Source organism: Topomyia yanbarensis, chromosome 1 (assembly GCF_030247195.1).
Source record: "Topomyia yanbarensis strain Yona2022 chromosome 1, ASM3024719v1, whole genome shotgun sequence".
NCBI classification, from domain to species: domain Eukaryota; kingdom Metazoa; phylum Arthropoda; class Insecta; order Diptera; family Culicidae; genus Topomyia; species Topomyia yanbarensis.
This window is the reverse complement of record NC_080670.1, coordinates 206344556-206357587: the sequence shown is the minus strand read 5'-3', so window position 1 is coordinate 206357587 and position 13032 is coordinate 206344556. Positions and strand designations below refer to the sequence as shown.

Sequence of the window (13032 nt, the reverse complement as noted above, 5' to 3'; positions counted from 1 at the left end):
CACCATATTTCGACATGAATCTTTGAATATAATATCTACATATACAATTTAATATAATCCGTGGGTTTTGACGTTTTCGCTTTCGATATCGTGTTGCATGTTGTTCTTCGCGGGGAAGATTTCTACCTCGGCTAAGGAGTTGCACATTATTAGTACTACATGCCTCGTATGATGTAACGGCACTTCTGTAAGCACAAGTTCCATTTACTCCTTGATCAACGGTTCAACCTCGAGCACTGTAGGTCTACGATGGGTCTGCATACCCGAGCAAATAAAAAGCCGACGTTCATTTACTCCCACTGCATGATGTTTTGATAGTGTTCGAAATGGGATCAACCCATGAAAACACCATCACCATGGTCCGGAAGATCTCATATAAAAATGATACTGTGGTGTATTTATGGGTTTTTGAAACCATTTTATGGTCTTTTGATGGTTGCGAAATTTGGCGCGGACCATATTCATAGTACACATGACAAATAACAATTTTTTTTATCTAATCCGGTCCCGGATTGTTATTGTTGCACAATAGTAGAGCTATTGAGAAATCGACCATCGAAAATGAGAGCTCAGGATCTGTTGAGGTATTTCGGAAGAATTCTTGTCAGAAAACCATCGATCTCAACTCCTAATACTCAACATCTTCATTTGACGTTGACTGATTACGCATGTTTCTGGCTGTCTTCCAAAAAGCACTCATAGAAGCATCTTTTGACAAGCATTCAACAAAACGGTTCCAATAACCGCTCTTTTTCTTTCATGAGGCTTTTTAGCCTGTGCTCAAGTGAGGTATATTCGACATGAAATTCCTGCTAGCCTTCTCAACGCCAATTTTAGTACGAATCAGACTTGTTTTGCTAGAATTATTAGCGCTCTTTGTTCCACCATCGATTTTGGGAGTGCTTTCAGAGAAATACTTAGTTTGAACTTTAACTGCACAGTTGTAAAATAGGCTGACGGTAACAGAACTTCAGTAGACTCAATTGACCCTGCTACTATTTCCGCGTATTTCTTCCAGTCAATATTTCGTGCAAGATCATACGAAATATCTACTGGCTTCGCTCGATTAGGTCCATTGGTAATAGAAATAGCGATCGGCAAATTGTCACTAACTTGAGGGTCTTGAGTAACGATCCCTTTCTCAAGCTGGTGGGGCTGTTGTGTGGATGTGTCCTATTTTGAGGTAAGACTCCTACTGTTCCTTCTTAATACTGTTCGATGAAATTGCCAATCGAAGCTTATAAGTGAAGACAGAAAAGGTTATTTAGCAACTAACTGCTTAGCCAATTCGCTAGAAGTTGGGAACCGGACAGAGAAGACGCATCGAGCCTAGACTCGATGGTCTTTCCTTTGATTTGGAAAACTTGGGAAGTCCTTGTCTTGAATTCAAAAACCAGGGACTACTAGTTTGTTAGCAGGTAGTTTTTTGACGTAGATGGTTTAGGTTGTACCATCCGTTAAGCTTCGTTGAACGTAGTTTGTACGTCGGACATGCACGTGCAGAATGAGGAACCACCACCGCAAAGAAAGCATTTTCAAACTTTTTTCGGAATGTTGTCGCTGTATGCATCACCGCACTTTGAGCGGTTTACTTAGTTGCAGCCGTAGGCTGTGAGAATAGGCCCACATCATTATCTAGGTCGGCATCAGTCAACGCGTCTTTTGTAACAACACCATCTATCTCGACGACGTTAGCTGGAATGTGCACACGATATTCAATGATAAAGCGTAGGCCTATTTCCGACATTTTTGTTGTCAGTAACAGAACAAGTATCAGATTCCAAGAAAATCAAGAAGGAGGGGGTACAGTAGGAATAAGAAATTCTGGTTAGTTGTTTCGGTATTGCGCCACGGTGTGCACAAAACCATTATAAACAAAAAAATGACCACCAATTCGGCATTCGAAATATATAATAGCCAAGTATCTTCTCAATGAATTTAAAAATTATCCACCGATGGATTCGAATGATATATCGGTTTGAAGTTTTTTGTTAATTTTCATACTGCCACATGCATAAGTTTGGTCCGATCTTTATAAAAAAAATATTTGTCCATCTATAAGGTACCATATTTCTTTGCAAAGCTTTTTCCATATTTCTTTGCAAAGCTTTTTGCTGGACAATTCGTTGTTTCGACCAGAAATGCGATGTTTAGAAATACTCAACCCTGGACAACGTTCACGCCGGAGAGCAATTTGTTCCTGCCAGCTCCAATACTTCGGTGGCAAGACATTCCATCACTACTGCTAGGTAGACTGGTGCTCCGGCACCGGACACGCTCGACGTAGTTGTTCTTTCTCAGCAGACGGTGGATTCTGCCGACAGGAAACTTGAGTTTTCCCGTCACCTTTTCTGCTTTACTGTATACAGACCTATCGAGCTTATGTGGGTTGTAGCAAGAGTGTAGCACACATGAATGATGCCGCACTCGCATACGGCTCCGATTTTGTACGAGGTTCAGTTTACCGTTGAAGTGTTTGTTTCCTAGGAATCACCTTCTCTCTCGGTGTTGATATACAGTCTCCAGTCTTCTGACAAGATTGGTTGACTTGCTCTGCAACCGACTGAAATCACAATTCTTTCCGTTCAAGATTTGCGGTTCGGTGGTGCAGGAATTTAGCGGGAACCGAGCTTCCGTCAGATGGTTTAAAAACGGTTTTTATATCGCAAAAATTCAAAAAATTTACTGTGAAGAAAAGCGATTTTGCTATATCTAAGAATAATGCTGGTCTAGATCAGTTTCAACTCATCCAGACCAAAACGAAAGCTTTTTTATTTTAGCTCAATTTCACCCGAGATACTTTGTCGAAGGCACCAGTACAGGTTAGTTTTAATTTAGGCATTCAAGCCACTGTTTGTATGAGAAAAAAGGACGATTTTTGGAAGTTTCCACAATCAATTACAGCCTTCATTGGTGAGGAATTTTGAGATGAGTTTTAAGTTTAAATTTTCAATAAGAGTTATTAATTATTGACCTACAAATTACAGTACAGTTTTCAGGTCTATTAGTACAAGTCGAAGACGAGCAGTGCACTGCACAATATTGACCAAACAATTCCCAGAGATATGCCATATTGCTCCACCAAGAGGAAATTGGATTAAACCAATTTGTAGACAAAAGACACAATACATAACTATCATAAGTCGAAGAGCTTCCGCTCATCTCATCCGTATTGCGGTAAACTAGCAAACATTCGCTAAATCTAGAAATGGAGAGCATCGGCAACCCTGGATAAATATGAACAAAACATCAACCACATCGTTCCATCCCGTTTCAGCCACATAGGAATTATTTATGATACGTTTCACAGATGATAAATATAATCGACTTACTCTGCCTGCCGATACCGCGACGACGACGACATCGATAGTGGGTGCTTCAAAACCGATCAACATCTTTATGGACACACTCTCCGGACGGACGATTGGACGGACTGCGGTGCATCTTCTTAATTAACGATTCAAGGCACGTTTCCGGTGGTACCGGTCAAGCCTAGTCATTGTCATCGGTATTCGGACTCGATAGATGGAAGTAGACCGGTTCACGACCCGTTTGAGGTTAGATACAACAACTTTTTCAATAACAATGATAGTCACATAATTTTCTAGGCATGCTGCGATGTTGAAAATTTGAAGGGTTGAACCAGCGTTCCTTTCAAAAAGGTGCTAGCAAGCCTCGAATTTGTTAGTAGTGGTGAATGTAGACATAAAACTATAGAAAGAGGTAATGATGACGACATCACGACCAAGCCAGTTTTGGTTTGAGAATTTTAGACGGTATTAACATCGAGTGAACTGGTCTATTGCTCAAAGTAATATTCAAACCAGTTGCATAAACTGGACGGACGCGGCCGGCCAGCCAGTGGCCGCATTCGCATTCACGCACCGATCGCCATTTATTGATGAAATTTAGCCAGATTACAGCGAAGCCGGGGGACTCCAAGGTAGGTGGAAAACATGGATTGCAGCGGTCATAAATCAGCAGCTCAGTTTAGTCTAGCTGTCGTATGCAATATGTACTTACTAGTAGTAACGAACGGCGGGCCGTAAGGGTACCTTCGGTGATTGTGTGACCGACTCTGCTGACCGTTACGTTACGTAATCGATCGAAGGCACGTGCGGTATGGTTATTCGATTTCGTGTGCTGTGTAAATCAACGACGACGACGACGACGGAATTAGGCAGATTGTTGGCGGAACCGGGACGGGGTGCTGGAGCTACTGCCGTTTCCTAAGCTAGCTGGTTGGTGAAGGCCACGCCATCGCCAGGGCGAACTGACTATCGCTTGATGATAATCGAGTCAGTTGGTAACACAGCCCGGACGGAATTATAATTATCCGAAAGGAGTTATCTCTAAATGGTGAAAGGTTAGATTTTCATTGCTGGTTATCGTGGTTCGTGTGTGTGTGTAGATTTTAGCGAAATGTGCTTCGAGAGTAGGGGATTATTGAAGCGAGTGCAGAATGTGAAGTACGTAGTCAAGGCTGAAATTGGATTGTAATTATAAGGGCTGGCAGGGTGGATTGTTTGTCGGTATATTTTCGAAAATGTTCCGTTAATCCTCCTGAAAGTGTAATAATGGATTTGTCATATACACTCATGTTCTTTAAACGTGTTTTTTTTTCAGCAAAATTTTACTAGATGACCAATCCCATATTTCGTCACCCTAGCCTAAGACATTAATTTGCGCTCAAACAACGCTACGCACCTATAATAACGCGATCGCTACGAATCTATTCTGCCGGCAGGAATGTTTCTACAAGAAACCAGTCACTCTCCAGATAAGCGGGATCTCTACAATAATAATAATAAAAGCTCGTTCAGTACGCCAAGTCGCAAACCACGCCTGAAATACTTTGTCGTCATGTCTGTTGCCTTTTTAATGCTCTATATCAGCACCAACAAAACGATCCATCCCAACCAAGCACCTTTCGAATTTAATAGGACTATTTTTATGGGCCATCGCTGTGAGCGGAATCGGTAATACATTGCTAACCGTTATAGGGTAATTTGCCTATTTTAAATCCATTAGCTATTATTTCGTTGATCGATCTACGTCGATATAAATATTTTTACTTCAATCAAGCGGTAAAACTCTCGCGTTAAAAATATAACTGAACAGTGCGACCCATTTTCCGATTTTATTAGAGAACATCTCACCCATCGCAGGGAACCAGTAGGCGTTGCTTTAAATGACAAGGTAAAAAAGCGTGACGACCAGGAAAATGGTAGCAGCACCCCCGCACAGAAAGCAACCACCGGAGACATTTAAATTTCGAACGAAAGCGACGTTTTCATCCTCCATCAGCGAACGTAGATGCAGAGCTAGCTCGTAAAGTGAAATGGAAAGTGGTAAAAAAATTGACAAGTGAAATATTATGTGGAAGCATCAATTGACATACCTTTAAGAGTGGTGGTTTATTTTTGCGGGAGTAAAATTTTAAGGTTCAATGATATACAATTGATTCAATGGCAATTTTTTGATATGATGACAGCACTTTCTAAATTCTCGAATCACGTCCAAATGGCTGGCGGTGTGGTTAGGGTTTTCAGTCCTAGCGTGGCGCTTTAGGCGTCACGTTTCAGTGACGTGAATAACCGCTGATGTTGGGCATATATTGAACAGAACGAATCTCCAGAAACGAATTATTAGAGGCCTAAAAGCCAGCTGTCATAACACTTTTTGATGGTAAACAATAACGGGGGAATCGGTCCCCGTCGGGGACCTAGCTGTCAACAGATAATGGCAAAGACGAATTTGAAATATCGGCGCCTACTATTATAATCAACGACTAACGGTTTTGACAATTGCCTTCAACGTCCGAAAAAAGAAAATTCAAAAGACCTTTTTTCTAGACATAGTAGGCACTGCTAGTAACCTTCTGGTTTACCACTGCATAACCACAAAAACAAACCAAACTGAAGTACACTTTCGAAGTGTTTAATTATTGACACAAACAGCGACCACAAGTGAACAGGTCACACCGCCAGTCATAAGACCATATCAAGGTGAGAGGCGCGAGGGGGGAGGGGGGTGCACAACGAACTGACCGAAAACGTGACGTAGGTACAATATTTAAAATTGTATCACCATCATTGCGTACGCATGCCGCACAATCAGAGCGGCGGGGACTGGTTACTTTCTGATGGGAACTTATTTAATCATTCCGGCTAACTCCGATGGAGGTTAGTACGGTTTGGTTCGGGTTAACACTAGCGACCAGTAAGAGAAAAGGTAGTGCGATATCGCTCTGGAAGTAAGTGTTGGTGGAAAGTTGCTGAACCGGTGACAGTTGTAGAATCAGTTATTTAACGATCTTAGAACCGTTTCACCTGAGTACATCGAAGAGTTTGAAGTGACAATTGAATGAAACGGTTCATAGTGCCTCAAAAAAAGATTTCTAGAACTCAAATCACAAAGTGATGCAGCAATTTCGCTACAAATCAGCCTAAAATCGGATCTCTAATTTTTCAGCACATTGAAATTGTCAGGAACGAAAAGAAAACAAACCAAAAATGGTCCAAGCAAGTCCAAAAACTAACCTCAAACTGCTAGTGACTGTACTGGCAACACTTCTGGCATCCGCCAGCGCACAACTCTCCTTCCAAACGGATGCCTCGCGGAACAGCTTCCAAATCCAGACGCCTGGTTTTCAGCAGAGCTTTACCCGTTACTTCAACGGCCAACAGGGTAGTCTTCTGGCCGCCCAACAACAGCAGGATCCTCAACAGGTGCAGCAATATGCGGTAGGTAGTTTAAAAAACTTTTGTTAACTTTAGTTTATTGTGGAGTTACGTCCACTCACGGGTGTAACAATGTACGTGTTCTCTCGAATTTCGTTGAATTATTACAGCTTACTACGTTTCGTCTGGATTCGAAATGTATTTTCCTCTCTTGTGTATGAAACATAACGAATTTGCTAGAATCCTTAAGATCAAACTTCCCATGAACATCGACAAGTTTGTACCTGTGTACAAAATTTCGTACACGCGTTCAAGCGAACGATGTACAAACTCTAATTCAAACATCTGTGTACATACACCGGGAGCATACACGAGAACGATTCGCACAAGGCAAAAAGAGTCAACGCTACTGATGATGAAGAGTGCGAAAGAGAAAACTGGAATTTGTCCTACTAGAACTGTAGAGCGAAGTTCTCGGCGTATTGCAGTCTTTGGTTACAAAATTTATTTTGGTGACTCTGTACAGTTCTACAACTGATTTCGTATAACGGCACGATGCAAAATTACACCAAAACACCGGAGAACTACAGTCTCGTCTAAAATATGTAATCCACGTTTGTTGCTTGTGGTAGGGGTGTTAAGTTCCTTGCTCTGGCTCATAACCCCGGTTGTAACATCTATCTGAACTCATTTGCCGAAACTGCAGATTGCTAGCCAGATAAAAAAAAATCTGACCGATTTCGAATTATTTTTTGTTTGGATTTTTCATTACTATTAAATCTATCTCAGGCGGTAAACATCAGGTACTCTCGAAACTGTGGTGTTCACTGCCCCGAGTCGTTACTAAGTTTACGATGCGATCATTTAGAATTCATGCAACGTGCGAGCTGAATTTCCTAAAGGCTAAATTTTCTGGTTATGTAATAGAAAGAAAACTCACCAAATTTCTCAAACTTTACATTTACATTAGCCCATTATTACATTTACAAGATAAGAACAGTACACATTAAACTGCACTTCGGCTAAACATGGTTCTTCTACGTGGTGCAATATTTTCGAGGATGGCATTAAGAGTGGAAAACCCTAAAAATATGAAGATAGTATGGTCGGTGTTAAGCCGGACCGGACTAAGTCGCAAAACATAAAAAAATGCTTTTAGCATTAATAACGAAAAAATTCATTGACCATTTTTCATCATTTGATGTATCTACTTTTGATCTTTCGTGTTGCTGCTCTTCAAAAGGAATTACTCTTGAACTTTCTACTGGTACACTATCGAGACTTGTATAAACTTTCAAATTACAAACACTACACAAACCGAACTGAGCTCTACGGCTATGTGTCCAGGTTGAGCCTATGGCCGTGTCAAGCTCGGCCACAAATTTGGTGTAGGTAGGCGATCAGTAGGAGATCTGTGTACTCCCAATGGATCTCGTTGTCCGTAGTACGAAGCAGTCTGCTCCAGTTGTACTTTGCCCAGCAAATCCTAGCTTCCACGAAGGTCTGGATTTAATGGCTGGTTAGCAGGTCAGAAGCAGCATGGTCGGTCCATTGGTATAGAGGGCTTGAAATGACGATGAAACCATCCGCGTTGTTGGACATTAGCTCCACCCCGTTAAATATCCTGGTATTGAATAACGTCTTGCTAATGTTGTGTGCAGTGCGGCAGATACAATACCTGTGCCGATAGCCGATCATTTTAATTAGTTGCAATAGTGTCTGACAATCAACCTCGACCCGGCGTAAGTGTGGTGCAAAGATGAGACGACTGTCTACGGGTATACTCAGTCTCTTCGGTTCCTTACGGTAGTTAACGACTACCTCGTCCAGTAGAATCGGTTTTACTGTCACAACATTCTGCGTAGTAATGCGTTTAGCGATGACATGTTAAATATAACAGATATTGCCCATCGGCCAGCTGCCTTTAAGGTTGTTTGAAGTTTTCGATGGATGTTTCCCGTTGAAACTATCACAATTTCATTCGCGTAGATCAAAGCGTAGCTTGTTTGTGTTTCATATAACAAGTCTTATTGAAATCGAATGCAGATTCCACTGAGAAAATGACGAATAATTGGTGGATTATATCCGTACAGAGTTTGATGAAATCCTGGTTGTCGTAGAGACCGCTGACTTAGCATCCTACTTGATACGCGGAAAGCAAGTAACGATAGAAGGTGGAAGCGGTGGACAGCGCTGTTTGACAATTTAACGACGAAGGTTGCTTGCTGAGGTGACATTTATCGTAATACGATGAAAGATTCGAAGGATCGCGGGAATTTCTTTGCACCCGCTCGCTATTTAACGGCCAGACAACCGTCGACTTTTTGATGATTGGATGCACAAACGTATCGTGCATCTAAATATAGTCGTCCACATAGATCATCAGATCAGCAGCGGTACATACGAGCTTATATCTAAAGCCCAGTGAAGCTGCCACGTCGTTGCGAAAGATAACAAACACGAGGGCCTAAGATGCCTCCTTGCAGGATGCCAGATGTAATAGTAAACGAGATGCAAAAGGTTCTAACCGAGCTTAACACGTAGTATCCTGTTAATCAAGTACGGTGTCAACCACGACACCAGTATATTCGAAGCTCCAAGATGCAAATAGTTTGTTGAGTATAATTCTATGGTCAAAGTAGTCAAAAGCAACCTTCAAGCCTGTACAACGTCGACCTGCTCCTTGTCCTCCGAACTCAACAAGTAGTTTGATCGGGATGCTCTTCCATCAAACCAAAGTCACTTCTGTCCGGCGGAATAGATAGTTCACATTAGGAATGTAAACACGTTTCTGTCCAGGCCCGGTTGCGAATTCGGTGGAAGATTCTCCGTTTGTGTACTCCCGATACATCTTATTAGTTGCCTATAGTAAGCAGTAGTCCTTTTCGAATTCCAGTGCTCTTCTAACGATGGTGCGGCCGCCTACCAAAGGGGTGAACCCTAGCCTCTACGTAAGTCGCCAGCAAAATCAGTTGATCTCCGGTGTCAACCTGGCCAAGTTGTATCCTGACACTTCCGAGGAAATAGTAACATCAATGGTGGAACCGGTCTGTCCGCGAAGGAACGATCCTGTTCCCCCTCCTGTTGCACACACACGAGACGGGAGCCCCACATTATTCTGAGCCCCGTCGAGCATGATGCACTGAACTGAATATTCAATCCCGCTGGTGACGGCCATTATTTCGATATCGAGTGCTATCATTCGCGCTGGTGCATTGACTCGGATGACTAGATCTACCGACCGACAGATGTTATCCCCGATGACGGCGATCTGCAGACCATGACGCCGAGTTCCTGTGGTCCAGGAGGTTTGTCTTCTGCAACGTCAAGCAAATGGAGTTAATCGGAGCTGATTCTCTGTTTGTCACCAAAGAATCCTCGACGGCGATTTGTGTTCCACTGGATGGCCAGTGTTGTTTATTTGTACGTTGAGGGAATGGAGTGGAGGCTAGAAGAGGATTGGCTCACGTCCACTTTCACCGCTACCGTCCTTCGTCTGTCCGCGTCTGTTTGAAAATGTGAAAATCAATAAATCACGACATTTGTCAACTTACTTGGAATCACCGATACCAGGCCTACAATGCAGGTCTTTTTCTTTTGCTGCTCATGGAATGTTAATTTCGTCTAGAAAATACAAAAAAACAAATTTATTTTGTGGGATACTTGAGAAAAATACCTTATGGTAACCTGTGTACAATAAAATCAGTACCTTATTTATCTGCTTTTCTACATTTTCTTTCCAATTCCACTTCAATTTTTGATATATTTTAAGATACAGTTAGGGATAATTATTCTCACCTTTTTATATTTTCTTTCCAATTCTACTTCAATTTTTAATATAACAGATCTGGATCGTTTATGTTTGCTCTTTCCTGGATCCTAATTATCGTTGCTTATTCGATACCATCTCAAGGTCGTTGTGGTGTGAATTTTCGATTTTACAGCTCTGCTCTATTCGCAATTTGAATGCCGCAATTGCAGATCGCTTCCCAAATTGAACATTTTTGGTTAATAAAAAAAATAGTACAATGGTTTAAAACTGGCAAATGTTGATACAGTTTGCGCACATGTTATTTAACCGCAATATTCTGCCACTCAGCAATTGGAGAACTCCTGGACATTGATGTGGCCATTCCATTCGATTTGTGAAACATTCAGTTTTTTAACCACACTTGGTTTGATTTTCAGCCAGAACCTGCGTGGCTAAATCCTCATATAGAACAATCAGTTGTATTTCAATTCAGTTCTGAAAAAGGCAAAAAAACTTTAGTTTTCAGAAATGGCCGGTTTGCTACATAGACTAAAAATTATTATATGCACTTCTCCGAAGCTGTTTTCAACTAACACGATGCAATTTCGTTGGGTAAGTAGTATTTGCAGGGTGTGTTCAAGACTTCATCAAGATTACTTTTTTGTTTCACATTCATTCCACAGTGTCCGGCATGGAATTTTTGACAATTTACACGATACACTGAAATTATAAAAAAATTGATTATCCGTCATTTGTAGGAGAAGTTGTGGGAAATGCTATGGCGAAACTCTCAACCTTTTCTTCTGTTGCCAGTTCTTCCTACCATTTTCCGGCTCCGAATTAATTCAATAACATAAAGTGCCTGACCCTGCTTACGGCGAATGTTTTTTTTCCCAAACAGCTTCCCATCCAAAAACAATGTGTCAACCAAATTCAATAATCCACCGAAGTAAAAGGATAAAAGTAACCGAAAAGTGACAAAGTTTTTTTTCGCTTCTCCCTTAACGCTCCCCCCCTAAACTGAAGATTGACTTACGGGTTTGTTTTTCCACAAGTGCTTCCGTGTCGCATCCGGAAAGGCATTAAGTTATTTCACCCCAGATAAAAAAAAACAAGTTTATGTTTACACTTTCAAAAGTTAATTGAGCACTGTTTAAATGCTGTCAGCGTTGTTGACAAACGGAAGTACTCGCTCGGCTGACTAGATTGCATTTAAGTGGGCTGAAGCAAAAATAATTTTCCTTTCTGTCTTTTTAGCCTCTACCTCAAACCTACGCTCAAAACGATCCCGCCGCTTATCAACAGTACTATCAACAACCGCAGCATAGATTCGCATCTCCATTGACCGGTGACGCAGGACAACCTCAATTTACCACTACCCAGGAAAACTACATTAACCCTAACATTAGGCTAGCCGCTGAACAGCGTCGATTGCAACAGCAACAACAACAGCAACGACAATTGCAAGGTGAACAACAGCAGCAGCAACAACAACAACAATCACAACAGCAGGAGCAGCAGTTTTATACCCCGCAGGACATCCAGGCCTATCTGCAAAGTCAACAGGTTCGTTCAGCAGCCAATATTATTACACCATTGTAAACTAATTAATTCACGTTCCATTGCCCATTTTCGACCAAATTTCGACTAAAATTTCCGAAACCATCTGAAATAACAAAATTCCCCATCAATATCCGTGGTATCTGCGCGCCAATCGAGAAGCCACCCGAGCCATGTGACCACACGAATCCCATTCACACGTAAAACCACCCGCCATAACTCGAACCATTAATGTTTAATGTAGCTTGTCATAATCTCTTTTCAACAACCGGTGAAACAACCCGGCTCGCCCGGTAGCTTTACAAACTGAAAACTGTCCAACAAGCTATTAATTAACCATTCTATTTCCATCTTTCTCTCTCTCTCCTTCTCAACCCCCCGCCAAACGCACGCAACCACCCTTTCAAAACGGAAACTGATTTTGTCGCATCAGGCTGCCCAAGCCTACGCAGGTCAGCAGCAGCAGCCACAGCAACGGGATCAGAGCCCCCAGTCGCAGTTTGAGTATATCCAGCAGTTGCAGCAGCAACAGCAGCAGCAGCAACAACAACAACAGCAACAGCAGGATTCAGCCTCAGCACCCTCATCAGCAACGGGTGAGAGAGCCACCCCCAACAAAGTGATCGGGGTTGCCTTCTCACCCTCCAACGAAGTGTCGCAAGTTAAGTTCAGCAGCAGCGGGCTCAAGTATAACTTCTGAAGCAGAGCACAGTTTCCGAGTTAGAAGGATTTTTCTTTTCACATTGTTATCTGGCTGTCGGTCGGTTGTTTGCTGTTGTTCTTGTCGTTGATGTTGATAGTGTAGCATAAGTTTGTACGCAAAAAAGGCAAGCGTCGTTGTTTTGTTCGTAAGCTCCGTTAGTTTTTAGCGCTTTTTGATGGAAATAGTTTCTGGAGATCCGGTTGTGCATAGAGAGTAGGGAAGACTGAAAAGTGAGTTTTGATTTTATGCTTCTTGATTGGTTAATAAAGATTTAAGTCATGCGGAAGTCGTTGGGTTAATTTATGTGCTTTGGGTCTTGGGAACGAGAACAAACG

At 42.0% G+C, this 13032-nt stretch overlaps 1 protein-coding gene across 1 annotated transcript; it reads left to right on the top strand.

Annotated features, from left to right (window-relative positions):
- The first annotated feature begins 3418 nt into the window (after nucleotides 1-3418).
- Nucleotides 3419-12926, top strand: LOC131689526 (uncharacterized). The gene is made up of 5 exons (XM_058974718.1): nucleotides 3419-3557; nucleotides 3609-4366; nucleotides 6475-6746; nucleotides 11692-12000; nucleotides 12428-12926. Exons 3-5 carry the CDS (start codon nucleotides 6516-6518, stop codon nucleotides 12692-12694), a joined length of 807 nt encoding a protein of 268 aa, XP_058830701.1. The 5' UTR covers nucleotides 3419-3557; nucleotides 3609-4366; nucleotides 6475-6515; the 3' UTR covers nucleotides 12695-12926.
- The last annotated feature ends 106 nt before the right edge of the window (nucleotides 12927-13032 follow it).

What these genes read in the sequence shown, in the direction of transcription:
- LOC131689526 (XM_058974718.1), top strand. Translation starts at nt 6,516, where the DNA reads ATGGTCCAAGCAAGTCCAAAAACTAACCTCAAACTGCTAGTGACTGTA. An exon ending in AACAGGTGCAGCAATATGCG is followed by an intron (nt 6,747 to 11,691) that starts GTAGGTAGTTTA and finishes CTGTCTTTTTAG; the next exon opens with CCTCTACCTCAAACCTACGC. An exon ending in CCTATCTGCAAAGTCAACAG is followed by an intron (nt 12,001 to 12,427) that starts GTTCGTTCAGCA and finishes TTGTCGCATCAG; the next exon opens with GCTGCCCAAGCCTACGCAGG.